Below are 18,213 nucleotides of genomic sequence, written 5' to 3' on the forward strand. Positions count from 1 at the left end.
GTAAGGTAAGGCAAATGTGAGGTTGTACACATGTGAAGTTAAGCAAATGTGAGGTTGAAAAAATGTGATGTCGGACAATTGTGAGATTGTTCAAATGTGAGGTTGGACAAATGTGAGTTCGTAAATATGTGAGGTTGTACAAATGTTAAGTTAGACAAATGTGAGGTTAAACGAATGTGAGGTTTGGCAAATGTAAGGTCGGACAAGTGTTCGGTTGTAAAAATATAAGATTGTGAGAGGTTGGACAAATGTGAGATTAGACAAATGTGAGGTTTGACAAATGTGGGGTTGGACAAATGTGAGGTTGATCTAATGTGAGGTTGTACAAATGTGAGGTTGTGCGTTTATAGACTAGTTAAAACCCCAAATGTATTTATATTTCGTCCACCGTTCCAAGGCAGTAACCCCAACCTTTTAAATAAATATATTTTTTGCACATGTGCGGTCTGTCTATTTCGTTTTGTATATATTACTGTATGTATGTATACATATACGGCTTGCTCAGTTACACTGCTATTTAGGCAGCGCCATTGACTTTGCGCGGATGATCAAGATGCGGACTGGTAACGCCCCTGCAGCATACATTGGCTATGGCAATTACTGTGGATTCCGCGGGAAAGGGCACGCAACTGATCGAATAGACTGGTAACTCTTTAATTTCATATTAATACTTTCTTTCATAAAAAAGTACTGTAAAATTTCGATACACACGAAGAAACCTTATCAATACACACTGAAATATAGAGAATGTATATGTTTTCAAATGATATAATTATATATTTACATTCGCACTTGATTTTTTGTACGATAAACTGTGCGTTCATTTTGCATGAACCGGTCGACCATTCGTGATGTCTGACTCACCTGAGACATGCATATACAAACGAATTTAGTTAACAATTCAAATGCACGAATGGACCCAGAAATTCAAATGCACGAATGCACCCAGAAATTCAAATGCACGAATGGACCCAGAAATTCAAATGCACGAATGTAACCAGAAATTCAAATGCACGAATGTAACCAGACATTCAAATGCACGAATGTTCCCAGACATTCAAATGCACGAATGTAACCAGAAATTCAAATGCACGAATGTAACCAGACATTCAAATGCACGAATGGACCTAGAAATTCAAATGCACGAATGTAACCAGACATTCAAATGCACGAATGAAACTAGAAATTCAAATGCACGAATATTCCCAGAAATTCAAATGCACGAATGTAACCAGACATTCAAATGCACGAATGTTCCCAGACATTCAAATGCACGAATGTACCCAGACATTCAAATGCACGAATGTAACCAGAAATTCAAATGCACGAATGTAACCAGACATTCAAATGCACGAATGGACCCAGAAATTCAAATGCACGAATGTAACCAGAAATTCAAATGCACGAATGTAACCAGAAATTCAAATGCACGAATGTAACCAGACATTCAAATGCACGAATGTTCCCAGAAATTCAAATGTACGAATGTAACCAGAAATTCAAATGCACGAATGTTCCCTAAAATTCAAATGCACGAATGTAACCAGAAATTCAAATGCACGAATGTAACCAGAAATTCAAATGCACGAATGTAACCAGACATTCTAATGCACGAATGTTCCCAGACATTCAAATGTACGAATGTAACCAGAAATTCAAATGCACGAATGGACCTAGAAATTCAAATGCACGAATGTAACCAGAAATTCAAATGCACGAATGTAACCAGAAATTCAAATGCACGAATGTAACCAGACATTCAAATGCACGAATGTACCCAGACATTCAAATGCACGAATGTACCCAGACATTCAAATGCTTATTGGGGCGCTTTACCTCCTAAATGGATTGATAGAGTAAAATCATAGTAATAAAACCTGCAACTGAACAGTTTCCTTTAATGTTAACGAGAACAGGTGGGATATGTGGATGAGCTTGTGCCCTTTGGACATTATAGTTACAATATATTGATATTCAAGCTGTGAACAGACATTACACATTAATATTAGTCATCTTAGCAATCTATAAAACGTTAAGTACATTTTGGCTCATAGTTTAAAACAAGTACGAACTATAAGGATTGTCCTTTTGGACCGGCCTTTCTGACACATAGCCCGCACAATCCATAAACACTGACTGACTGTGTTTATTTTGTTACACAGTTTTAGTATCTATCTTGTGAAAATTGAATTCAGTCTCTTCTTCTTTTTTGACCATTGGTAGTCACATAACACGCCCCTTGCCGAGTTGAGGGCCAGATGCATATGTCGTACCATTTGCGTCAAAAGTCGCCTAAAGCTGACAGAAGTTCCACAATAGGAATGCACCTTCTTAAAATAGAGGTGCATCTCTATGTTAATCCCATTAGTCAGCGGAGTTCCTATGAATGAAGTGTTTGAATCTAAACCCCTACTTTATAAAAAAACAACTGCATCTCTTTGTAAAGAGGTTCACCTTTATCTCAAAATTAAACTACATCTGTTTAATTGGTGTATGACCTCATTTATAGACCTGCACCAGTCCAATGAATATTACACTAATTCTTACTATCGGCTCAAGCCAATATGTACATCATAGATCCATTGACACTCCGACACGTCTGAAATATGTTTACAAACAGCCCTACGAGCATAACATACCTCCACTAACAGACCGACGAGGTTGACATCAACTATTAAACTTATTACATTGTTATACAGGTGTTGCCGTGAGCACGATCTATGTCTGGAACACTCCAACAATAACAGTTGTCGAGCGCTGTCCTACTTCAGTTTCTACCTACTGGATTACAAGTGGGCGATGTACAAAGGTGCTATTGTATGCTGTAAGTTTACCCTGTTTTCTTTTTGCATAACATTATGATTGATTGCAAGTGGCTTATATTAAATAATCAATTACACTCCCAAAGTAACGACATGCACACCAGACTATCATATACAACATACATCGTCATCATGATGAACATGCGCACCAGACTATCATATAAAACATAACATCGTCATTATGATGCACATGCGCACCCGACTATCATGTACAACATACATCGTCATCATGATGCACATGCGCACCAGACTATCATATACAACATACATCGTCATCATGATCAACATGCGCACCAGACTATCATATACAACATACATCGTCATCATGATGCACATGCGCACCAGACTATCATATAAGACATACATCGTCATCATGACGAAAATGCGCTCCAGACTATCATATACAACATACATCGTCATCATGATGAACATGCGCACCAGACTATCATATACGACACACATCGTCATCATGATGCACATGCCCACCAGACTATCCTGTACAACCTACATCGTCATCATGATGAAAATGCGCACCAGACTATCCTGTACAACATATATCGTCATCATGATGAACATGCGCACCAGACTATCATATACAACATACATCGTCATCATGATGAACATGCGCACCAGACTATCATATACTACACACATCGTCATCATGATGCACATGCCCACCAGACTATCCTGTACAACATACATCGTCATCATGATGAATATGCGCACCAGACTATCCTGTACAACATACATCGTCATCATGATGAACATGCACACCAGACTATCATATACGACACACATCGTCATCATGATGCATATGCCCACCAGACTATCCTGTACAACATACATCGTCATCATGATGAACAAGCGCACCAGACTATCATGTACAACATAAATCGTCATCATGATGCATATGCGCACCAGACTATCATATACAACATACATCGTCATCATGATGAACATGCGCACCAGGCTATCATATACGACATACATCGTCATCATGATGAACATGCGCACCAGACTATCATATACAACATACATCGTCATCATGATGAACATGCGCACCAGACTATCATATACAACATACATCGTCATCATGATGAACATGCGCACCAGACTATCATATACAACATACATCGTCATCATGATGAACATGCGCACCAGACTATCATATACGACATACATCGTCATAATGATGAACATGCGCACCCGACTATCATATACAACATACATCGTCATCATGATGAACATGCGCACCAGACTATCATATACAAAAAAAATCGTCATCATGATGAACATGCGCACCAGACTATCATATACGACATACATCGTCATCATGATGAACATGCGCACCCGACTATCATATAAAACATACATCGTCATCATGATGAACATGCGCACCAGACTATCATATACAACATACATCGTCATCATGATGAACATGAACACCAGACTATCATATACAACATACATCGTCATCATAATGAACATGAGCACCGGACTATCATATACGACATACATCGTCATCATGATGAACATGCGCACCGGCGTATCATATACGACATACATCGTCATCATGCTGAACATGCGCACCAGACTATCATATACAACATATATCGTCATCATAATGAACATGCGCACCAGACTATCATATACAAAATACATCGTCATCATGACGAACATGCGCACCAGACTATCATATACAACATACATCGTCATCATAATGAACATGCACACCAGACTATCATATACAACATACATCGTCATCATGATGAACATGCGCACCAGACTATCATATACGATATACATCGTCATCATGATGAACATGCGCACCAGACTATCATATACAACATACATCGTCATCATGATGAACATGAGCACCAGATTATCATATACAAAATACATCGTCATCATGCTGAACATGCGCACCCGACTATCATATACAACATATATCGTCATCATGATGAACATGAACACCAGACTATCATATACAAAATACATCGTCATCATAATGAACATGCGCACCAGACTATCATATACAACATACATCGTCATCATGATGAACATGCGCACCAGGCTATCATATACAACATACATCGTCATCATGATGAACATGAGCACCAGACTATCATATACAACATACATCGTCATCATGATGAACTTGCGCACCAGTCTATCATATACAACATACATCGTCATCATAATGAACATGCGCACCAGACTATCATATACAACATACATCGTCATCATGATGAACATGCGCACCGGACTATCATATACAAAATACATCGTCATCATGATGAACATGCGCACCACACTATCATATACGACATACATCGTCATCATGCTGAACATGCGCACCAGGCTATCATATACAACATACATCTTCATCATGATGAACATGCGCACCAGACTATCAACTACAAGATACATCGTCATAATGATGAACATGCGCACCGGACTGTCATATACGACATACATCGTCATCATCATGAACATGCGCACAAGGCTATCATATGCAACATACATCGAAATCATGATGAACATGCGCACAAGGCTATCAGATGCAACATACATCGTCATCATGATGAACATGCGCACCAGGATATCCTGTACAATATACATCGTCATCATGATGAACATGCGCACCAGACTATCATATGCAACATACATCGTCATCATGATGAACATGCGCACCAGAATATCCTGTATAAAATACATCGTCATCATGCTAACTATGCGCACCCGGCTATCATATACAACATACATCGTCATCATGCTAACTATGGCCATCAGACTATCATATACAACATACATCGTCATCATGCTAACTATGCGCACCAGACTATCATATACGACATACACCGTCATCTTGATGAACATGCGCACCAGGCTATCATATACAACATACATCGTCATCATGATGAACATGCGCACCAGACTATCATATACAACATACATCGTCATGATGAACATGCGCACCAGACTATCATATACAACATACATGGTCATCATGATGAACATGCGCACCCGACTATCATATACAACATACATGGTCATCATGCTGAACATGCGCACCAGGCTATCATATACATTATACATGGTCATCGTGATGAACATGCGCACCCGGCTATCATGTACAACATACATGGTCATCATGCTGAACATGCACACCAGACTATCATATACGACATGCATGGTCATCATGATGAACATGCGCACCCGACTATCATGTACAACATACATGGTCATCATGCTGAACATGCGCACCAGGCTATCATATACAACATACATGGTCATCATGATGAACATGCGCACCCGACTATCATATACAACATACATGGTCATCATGCTGAACATGCGCACCAGACTATCATATACAACATACATGGTTATCATGATGAACTTGCGCACCCGACTTTCATATACAACATACATGGTCATCATGCTGAACATGCGCACCAGGCTATCATATACAACATACATGGTCATCATGATGAACATGCGCACCCGGCTATCATGTACAACATACATGGTCATCATGATGAACATGCCCACCCGAATATCATATACAACATACATCGTCATGATGAACATGCGCACCAGACTTTCATATACAACACACATCGTCATCATGCTAACTATGCGCACCAGACTATGATATACAACACACACATGCGCACCAGGCTATCATGTACAACACAAATCGTCATGATGAACATGCGCACCAGACTTTCATATACAACACACATCGTCATCATGCTAACTATGCGCACCAGACTATGATATACAACACACACATGCGCACCAGGCTATCATGTACAACATACATCGTCATCATGCTAACTTTGCGCACCAGACTATCATATACAACATACATCGCAGGCTTTCATATACAACATACATCGTCATAATGATGAACATGCGAACCCGACTATCATAAACAACATACATCGTCATCATGATCAATATGCGCACCCGACTATCAAATACAACATACATCGTCATCATGATGAACATGCGCACCAGACTATCATATACAACATACATCGTCATCATGATCAATATGCGCACCAGACTATCATATACAACATACATCGTCATCATGATGAACATGCGCACCAGACTAGCATATACAACATACATCGTCATCATGCTGAACATGCGCACCAGACTATCATATACAACATACATCGTCATCATGATGAACATGCGAACCCGACTATCATATACAACATACATCGCAGACTATCCTGTACAATATACATCGTCATCATGATGAACATGCGCACCAGACTATCATATACAAAATACATCCTCATCATGCTGAACATGCGCACCAGGCTATCATATACGACATACATCGTCATCATGCTGAACATGCGCACCAGGCTATCATATACGACATGCATCGTCATCATGCTGAACATGCGCACAAGGCTATCATAAACGACATACATCGTCATGCTGAACATGCGCACCAGACTTTCATATACAACACACATCGTCATCATGCTGAACATGCGCACCCGGCTATCATATACAACATACATCGATATCATGATGAGCATGCGCACCAGACTATCATATACAACATACATCGTCATCATGCTGAACTTGCGCACCCGGCTATCATATACGACATACATCGTCATGCTGAACATGCGCACCAGTCTTTCATATACAACACACATCGTCATCATGCTGAACATGCGCACCCGGCTATCATATACAACATACATCTTCATCATGCTGAACATGCGCACCAGGCTATCATATACGACATACATCGTCATGACGAACATGCGCACCAGACTTTCATATCCAACACACATCGTCATCATGCTAACTATGCGCACCCGGCTATCATATACAACATACATCGTCATCATGCTGAACAAGCGCACCCGGCTATCATATACAACATACATCGTCATCATGCTGAACATGCGAACCAGACTATCATAAACGACATACATCGTTATCATAATGAACATTCGCACTCGGCTATCATATATAACATACATCGTCATCATGCTGAACATGCGCACCAGGCTATCATATACAACACACATCGTCATCATGCTGAACATGCGAACCGGACAAATGTATACAACACACATCGTCATCATGCTGAACATGCGCACCAGGCTATCATATACAACAGACATAGTCATAATGATGAACATGCGCACCCGGCTATCATATACAACATACATCTTCATCATGCTGAACATGCGCACCCGACTATCATATACAAAATACATCGTCATCATGATGAACATGCGCACCAGACTGTCATATAAAACATACATCGTCATCATAATGAACATGCGCACCCGGCTATCATATACGACATGCATCGTCATCATGCTGAACATGCGCACCAGGCTATCATATACGACATACATCGTCATGATGAACATGCGCACCAGACTATCATATACAACACACATCGTCATCATGCTGAACATGCGCACCCGGCTATCATATACAACATACATCGTCATCATGGTAACTATGCGCACCAGACTATCATATACAACATACATCGTCATCATTCTAACTATGCGCACCCGGCTATCATATAAGACATACATCGTCATCATGCTAACTATGCGCACCAGGCTATCATATACGACATACATCGTCATGCTGAACATTCGCACCAGACTTTCATATACAAAACACAGCGTCATCATGCTGAACATGCGCACCAGACTATCATATACAACATACATCTTCATCATGCTGAACATGCGCACCAGGCTATCATATACGACATACATCGTCATGCTGAACATTCGCACCAGACTTTCATATCCAACACACATTGTCATCATGCTGAACATGCGCACCCGGCTATCATATACAACATACATCGTCATCATGCTGAACATGCGCACCCGGCTATCATATACAACATACATCGTTATCATGCTGAACATGCGATCCAGACTATCATATACGACATTCATCGTTATCATAATGAACATTCGCAACCGGCTATCATATACAACATACATCGTCATCATGCTGAACATGCGCACCAGACTATCATATACAAAATACATCGTCATCATAATGAACATGCGCACCAGACTATCATATACAAAATACATCGTCATCATAATGAACATGCGCACCAGACTATCACATTCAGCATACATCGTCATCATGATGAACATGCGCACCAGACTATCATATACAAAATACATCGTCATCATAATGAACATGCGCACCAGACTATCATATACAACATACATTGTCATCATGATGAACATGCACACCAGACTATCATATACAACATACATCGTCATCATGATGAACATGCGCACCAGACTATCATATACAACATACATCGTCATCATGATGAACATGCGCACCAGACTATCATATACAAAATACATCGTCATCATGATGAACATGCGCACCAGACTATCATATACGACATACATCGTCATCATGATGAACATGCGCACCAGACTATCATATACAACATACATCGTCATCATGCTGAACATGCGCACCAGGCTATCATATACGACACACATCGTCATCATGATGAACATGCGCACCAGGCTATCATATACGACACACATCGGCATCATGATGAACATGTACACCAGGCTATCATATTTGATAAACATAGTCCTCATGCTGAACTTGCGCACCAGGCTATCATATACAACATACATCTTCATCATGATGAACATGCGCACCAGACTATCCTGTACAACACATATCGTCATCTTGATGAACATGCGCACCAGACTCTCCTTTACAACACATATCGTCATCTTGATGAACATGCGCACCAGACTATCCTGTACAACACATATCGTCATCTTGATGAACATGCGCACCAGACTATCCTGTACAACATACATCGTCATCATGATGAACATGAGCACCAGACTATCAACTACAAGATACATTGTCATAATGATGAAGATGCGCACCGGACTGTCATATACGACATATATCGTCATCATCATGAACATGCGCACAAGGCTTTCATAAGCAACATACATTGTCATCATGATGGACATGCGCACAAGGCTATCAGATGCAACATACATCGTCATCATGATGAACATACGCACCAGACTATCATATACAACATACATCGTCATGCTGAACATTCGCACCAGACTATCATATACAACATACATCGTCATCATGATGAACATGCGCACAAGGATATCCTGTATAAAATACATCGTCATCGTGCTAACTATGCGCACCCGGCTATCATATACAACATTCATTGTCAGTATGCTAAATATGCGCAACAGGCTTTAATATACAACATACATCGTCATCATGCTAACTATGCGCACCAGACTATCATATACAACATACATCGTCATCATGATGAACATGCGCACCAGACTATCATATACAACATACATCGTCATCATGATGAACATGCGCACCAGACTATCATATACAACATACATCGTCATCATGATGAACATGCGCACCCGGCTATCATATACAACATACATCGTCATCATGATGAACATGCGCACCCGGCTATCATATACAACATACATGGTCAACATGCTGAACATGCGCATCAGGCTATCATATACAACATACATGGTCATCATGATGAACATGCGCACCCGGCTATCATGTACGACATACATGGTCATCATGCTGAACATGCGCACCCGGCTATCATATACAATATACATCGTCATGATGAACATGCGCACCAGACTATCATAAAAAAACATACATGGTCATCATGCTGAACATGCGCACTAGGCTATCATATACAACATACATCGTCATGATGAACATGCGCACCAGACTATCATATACAACATACATGGTCATCATGATGAACATGCGCACCCGACTATCATATACAACATACATCGTCATCATGCTGAACATGCGCACCAGGCTATCATATACAACATACATCGTCATCATGATGAACATGCGCACCAGACTATCATATACAACATACATGGTCAGCATGATGAACATGCGCACTCGGCTATCATATACAACATACATGGTCATCATGATGAACATGCGCACCCGGCTATCATATACAACATACATGGTCATCATGCTGAACATGCGCATCAGGCTATCATATACAACATACATGGTCATCATGATGAACATGCGCACCCGGCTATCATGTACAACATACATGGTTATCATGCTGAACATGCGCACCAGGCTATCATATACAACATACATCGTCATAATGAACATGCGCACCAGACTATCATAAAAAACATACATGGTCATCATGCTGAACATACGCACCAGGCTATCATATACAACATACATCGTCATGATGAACATGCGCACCAGACTATCATATACAACATACATGGTCATCATGATGAACATGCGCACCCGACTATCATATACAACATACATGGTCATCATGCTGAACATGCGCACCAGGCTATCATATACAACATACATGGTGATCATGATGAACATGCGCACCCGGCTATCATATACAACATACATGGTCATCATGATGAACATGCGCACCCGACTATCATATACAACATACATGGTCATCATGCTGAACATGCGCACCAGACTATCATATACAACATACATGGTCATCATGATGAACATGCGCACCCGATTATCATATACAACATACATGGTCATCATGCTGAACATGCGCACCAGGCTATCATATACAACATACATGGTGATCATGATGAACATGCGCACCAGGCTATCATATACAACATACATGGTCATCATGATGAACATGCGCACCCGACTATCATATACAACATACATGGTCATCATGCTGAACATGCGCACCAGACTATCATATACAACATACATGGTCATCATGATGAACATGCGCACCCGATTATCATATACAACATACATGGTCATCATACTGAACATGCGCACCAGGCTATCATATACAACATACATGGTCATCATGATGAACATGCGCACCCGGCTATCATGTACAACATACATGGTCATCATGATGAACATGCGCACCCGACTATCATATACAACATACATCGTCATGATGAACATGCGCACCAGACTTTCATATACAACACACATCATCATCATGCTAACTATGCGCACCAGACTATGATATACAACACACAAATGCGCACCAGGTTATCATGTACAACACAAATCGTCATGATGAACATGCGCACCAGACTTTCATATACAACACACATCGTCATCATGCTAACTATGCGCACCAGACTATGATATACAACACACACATGCGCACCAGGCTATCATGTACAACATACATCGTCATCATGCTAACTTTGCGCACCAGACTATCATATACAACATACATCGCAGACTATCATATACAACATACATCGTCATCATGATGAACATGCGAACCCGACTATCATATACAACATACATCGCAGACTATCCTGTACAACATACATCGTCATCATGATGAACATGCGCACCAGACTATCATATACAACATACATCGTCATCATGATCAACATGCGCACCCGACTATCAAATACAACATACATCATCATCATGATGAACATGCGCACCAGACTATCATATACAACATACATCGTCATCATGCTGAACATGCGCACCAGACTATCATATACAACATACATGGTCATCATGATGAACATGCGAACCCGCCTATCATATACAACATAAATCGCAGACTATCCTGTACAATATACATCGTCATCATGATGAACATGCGCACCGGACTATCATATACAAAATACATCCTCATCATGCCGAACATGCGCACCAGGCTATCATATACGACATACATCGTCATCATGCTGAACATGCGCACCCGGCTATCATATACGACATGCATCGTCATCATGATGAACATGCGCACCAGACTATCATATACAACATACATGGTCATCATGATGAACATGCGCACCCGATTATCATATACAACATACATGGTCATCATGCTGAACATGCGCACCAGGCTATCATATACAACATACATGGTGATCATGATGAACATGCGCACCAGGCTATCATATACAACATACATGGTCATCATGATGAACATGCGCACCCGACTATCATATACAACATACATGGTCATCATGCTGAACATGCGCACCAGACTATCATATACAACATACATGGTCATCATGATGAACATGCGCACCCGATTATCATATACAACATACATGGTCATCATACTGAACATGCGCACCAGGCTATCATATACAACATACATGGTCATCATGATGAACATGCGCACCCGGCTATCATGTACAACATACATGGTCATCATGATGAACATGCGCACCCGACTATCATATACAACATACATCGTCATGATGAACATGCGCACCAGACTTTCATATACAACACACATCATCATCATGCTAACTATGCGCACCAGACTATGATATACAACACACAAATGCGCACCAGGTTATCATGTACAACACAAATCGTCATGATGAACATGCGCACCAGACTTTCATATACAACACACATCGTCATCATGCTAACTATGCGCACCAGACTATGATATACAACACACACATGCGCACCAGGCTATCATGTACAACATACATCGTCATCATGCTAACTTTGCGCACCAGACTATCATATACAACATACATCGCAGACTATCATATACAACATACATCGTCATCATGATGAACATGCGAACCCGACTATCATATACAACATACATCGCAGACTATCCTGTACAACATACATCGTCATCATGATGAACATGCGCACCAGACTATCATATACAACATACATCGTCATCATGATCAACATGCGCACCCGACTATCAAATACAACATACATCATCATCATGATGAACATGCGCACCAGACTATCATATACAACATACATCGTCATCATGCTGAACATGCGCACCAGACTATCATATACAACATACATGGTCATCATGATGAACATGCGAACCCGCCTATCATATACAACATAAATCGCAGACTATCCTGTACAATATACATCGTCATCATGATGAACATGCGCACCGGACTATCATATACAAAATACATCCTCATCATGCCGAACATGCGCACCAGGCTATCATATACGACATACATCGTCATCATGCTGAACATGCGCACCCGGCTATCATATACGACATGCATCGTTATCATGCTGAACATGCGCACCAGGCTATCATATACGACATACATCGTCATGATGAACATGCGCACCAGACTTTCATATACAACACACATCGTCATCATGCTGAACATGCGCACCCGGCTATCATATACAACATACATCGTCATCATGATGAACATGCGCACCAGACTATCATATACAACATACATCGTCATCATGCTGAACATGCGCACCCGGCTATCATATACAACATACATCGTCATCATGCTGAACATGCACTCCAGGCTATCATATGCGACATACATCGTCATGCTGAAAATGCGCACCAGACTATCATATACAACACACATCGTCATCATGCTAACTATGCGCACCCGGCTATCATATACAACATACATCGTCATCATGCTGAACATGCGCACCAGGCTATCATATACGACATATATCGTCATGATGAACATGCGCACCAGACTTTCATATACAACACACATCGTCATCATGCCGAACATGCGCACCCGGCTATCATATACAACATACATCGTCATCATGCTGAACATGCGCACCCGGCTATCATATACAACATACATCGTTATTATGCTGAACATGCGAACCAGACTATCATATACGACATTCATCGTTATCATAATGTACATTCGCACCCGGCTATCATATACAACATACATCGTCATCATGCTGAACATGCGCACCCGGCTATCATATATACAACGCACATCGTCATCATGCTGAACATGCGAACCGGACAAAGGTATACAACACACATCGTCATCATGCTGAACATGCGCACCAGGCTATCATATACAACAGACATAGTCATAATGATGAACATGCGCACCCGGCTATCATATACAACATACATCGTCATCATACTGAACATGCGAACCAGACTAACGTATACGAAACACATCGGCATTATGATGAACATGCACAACAGGCGGCTATCATATTCGAAACACATCGTCATCATGATTAACATGCGCACCAGGCTATCATATACGACATTCATCGTCATAATGATGAACAAGTGCACCCGGCTATCATATACGACATACATCGTCGTCATGATAAACATGTGCAACAGGCTATCAAATACGAGATACATCGTCATCATGATGTACATGCGCACCAGGCAATCATATACGACATACATCGTCATCATGATGAACATGCGCACCAGGCTATCATATACGACACACATCGTCATAATGATGAACATGCGCACCAGGCTCTCATATACGACATACATCGTCATCATGATGAACATGCGCACCAGGCTGTCATATACGACTCACATCGTCATAATGATGAACTTGCGCACCAGACTACCATATACGACATACATCGTCATCATGCTAACTATGCGCACCAGGCCATTATATACAACATACATCGTCATCATGATAACCATTCGCACCAGGCTATCATATACAAAACATATCGTCATCATGCTAATTCTGCAACCAAGGCTATCATATACAACACATATCGTCATCTTGTTAACTATGCGCACCAGACTATCATGAACAACCTACATCGTCATCATTATAAACATGCGCACCAAACTATCCTGTACAACATACATCGCCATAATCATGAACATGCGCACCAGACCAACCTGTACAACATACATCGTCATCATGATGCACATTCGCACCAAGCTCTCATATACGCGACACATCGTCATCATGATGAACACGCGCACCAGGCTATCATATACGACATACATCGTCATCATGATGAACATGCGCACCAGGCTATCAAATACGAAATACATAGTCATCATGATGAACATTTGCACCAGGCTATCATATACGACTTACATCGTCATCATGATTATCATGCGCACCTGATTATTCTATACGACATACATCGTCATCATTATGAAAATGCGCACCAGGCTATCATATATGACATACATCGTCATCATGCTAACTATGCGCACCAGACTATCATATACAACATACATCGTCATCATGATGAACATGCGCACCAGACTATCATATACAACATACATCGTCATCATGATGAACATGCGCACCAGACTATCGTATACAACATACATCGTCATCATGCTGAACATGCGCACCAGGCTATCATATGCAACACAGATCTTCATCATGATGAACGTGCGCACCAGGCTATCATATATAACATACATCGTCATCATGATGAACATGCGCATCTGGCTATCATTTACGACACACATCGTCATAATGATTAACATGCGCACCCGGCTGTCATATACGACATACATTGTCATAGCAATGAACATGCGCACCAGTCTCTCATAAACGACACACGTTGTCATAATGATGAACATGCGCATCCGACTATCATATACGACATACATCGTCAACATGATGAACATGCGCACCAGGTTATCATATACGACATACATCGTCATCATGATGATCAAGCGCACCAGACTATTCTATACGACATACATCGTCATCATGCTGAACATGCGCACCCGGCTATCATATACGACACACATCGTCATCATGATGAACATCCGTACATGACTATCATATACGACACACATCGGCAACATGATGAACATGTACACCAGGCTATCATATTTGACAAACATAGTCCTCATGCTGAACATGCGCACCAGGCTATCGTATACGACATACATCGTCATCATGATGAACATGCGCACCAGGCTATCATATATGACACAAATCGTCATCATGATGAACATGCGCACCCGGTTATCATATACGACATACATCGTCATCATGATGATCATGCGCACCTGGCTATCATTTACGACATACGTTGTCATAGTAATGAACACTCATAAACGATATACACCGTCATCATGATGAACCTGCGCACCAGGCTATTGTATACGACATACATCTTCATAATGATGAACATGCGCACCCGACTATCATATACGACATACATCGTCATCATGATGAACATGCGCATCAGGCTATCCTGTACAACATACATCGCCATCATTATGAAGATGCGCACTAGGCTATCATATAGGACACACATCGTCATAATGATGAACATGCGCACCAGGCTCTCATATACGACACACATCGTCAACATGATGAACATACGCACCAGGCTCTCATATACGACATACATCGTCATAATGATGACCATGCGCACCCGACTATCATATACGACATACATCGTCATCATGCTGAACATGCACATAAGGCTTTCCTATACGACATACATCGCCATCATTATGAACATGCGCATCAGGCTACCATATACAACACAAATCGTCATCATGCTGAACATGCGCACCAGGCTATAATATACGGCATACATCATCATCATGATGAACATGCGCACTACGCTATCCTATACGACATACATCGTCATCATGCTGAACATGCGCATCAGGCTACCATATACAACACAAATCGTCATCATGCTGAACATGCGCACCAGGCTATCCTATACGACATACATCGTCATCATGATGAACATGCGAACGAGACTAACGTATAAGACATAAATCGTCATCATGATGAACATGCGCACCAGACTATCATATACAACACACATCGTCATCATGATGAACATGCGCACCAGGCTATCATATGCAACACACATCGCCATCATGATGAGCATGCGCACCAGGCTACATACATCGTCATCATGATGAACATGCGCACAAGGCTATCATGTACAACCTACATCGTCATCATGATGAGCATGCGCACCAAGCTATCATGTACAACCTACATCGTCATCATGATGAGCATGCGCACCAGGCTACATACATCGTCATCATGATGAACATGCGCACAAGGCTATCAAATACGACATACATCGTCATCATGATGAACATGCACACCAGGCTATCATATACGACATACATCGTCATCATGATGAACATGCGCACCAGACTATCATATACGACACACATCGTCATCATGCTGAACATGCGCACTAGTCTATCATATACGACATACATCGTCATCATGATGAACATGCGCACCAGGCTGTCATATTCGACCTACATCGTCATAATTATGAACATGCGCAGAAGAGTATCATATACGACATACATCGTCATCATGATATACATGCGCACCAGGCTATCATATACGACATACATCGTCATAATGATGAACATGCACACCAGACTATCATGTACAACATACATCGTCATCATGATAAACATGCGCACCAGGCTATCATATACAACACACATCGCTATCATGATGAGCATGCGCACCAGGCTACCTACATCGTCATCATGATGAACATGCACACCAGACTATCATGT

At 41.1% G+C, this 18,213-nt stretch overlaps 1 protein-coding gene across 1 annotated transcript in view; it reads left to right on the plus strand.

Moving 5' to 3' along the window:
• Positions 1–18,213, plus strand: part of LOC128213595 (group IIF secretory phospholipase A2-like) — a 34,326-nt gene that overhangs the window by 2,395 nt on the left and 13,718 nt on the right. The window contains exons 3-4 of the mRNA XM_052919488.1: positions 522–645; positions 2,700–2,824. Coding sequence (XP_052775448.1) covers positions 522–645; positions 2,700–2,824 — 249 coding nt within the window. The remainder of the gene's footprint in view (positions 1–521; positions 646–2,699; positions 2,825–18,213) is intronic.

Source organism: Mya arenaria, chromosome 2 (genome assembly GCF_026914265.1).
Source record: "Mya arenaria isolate MELC-2E11 chromosome 2, ASM2691426v1".
Lineage (NCBI taxonomy): Eukaryota > Metazoa > Mollusca > Bivalvia > Myida > Myidae > Mya > Mya arenaria.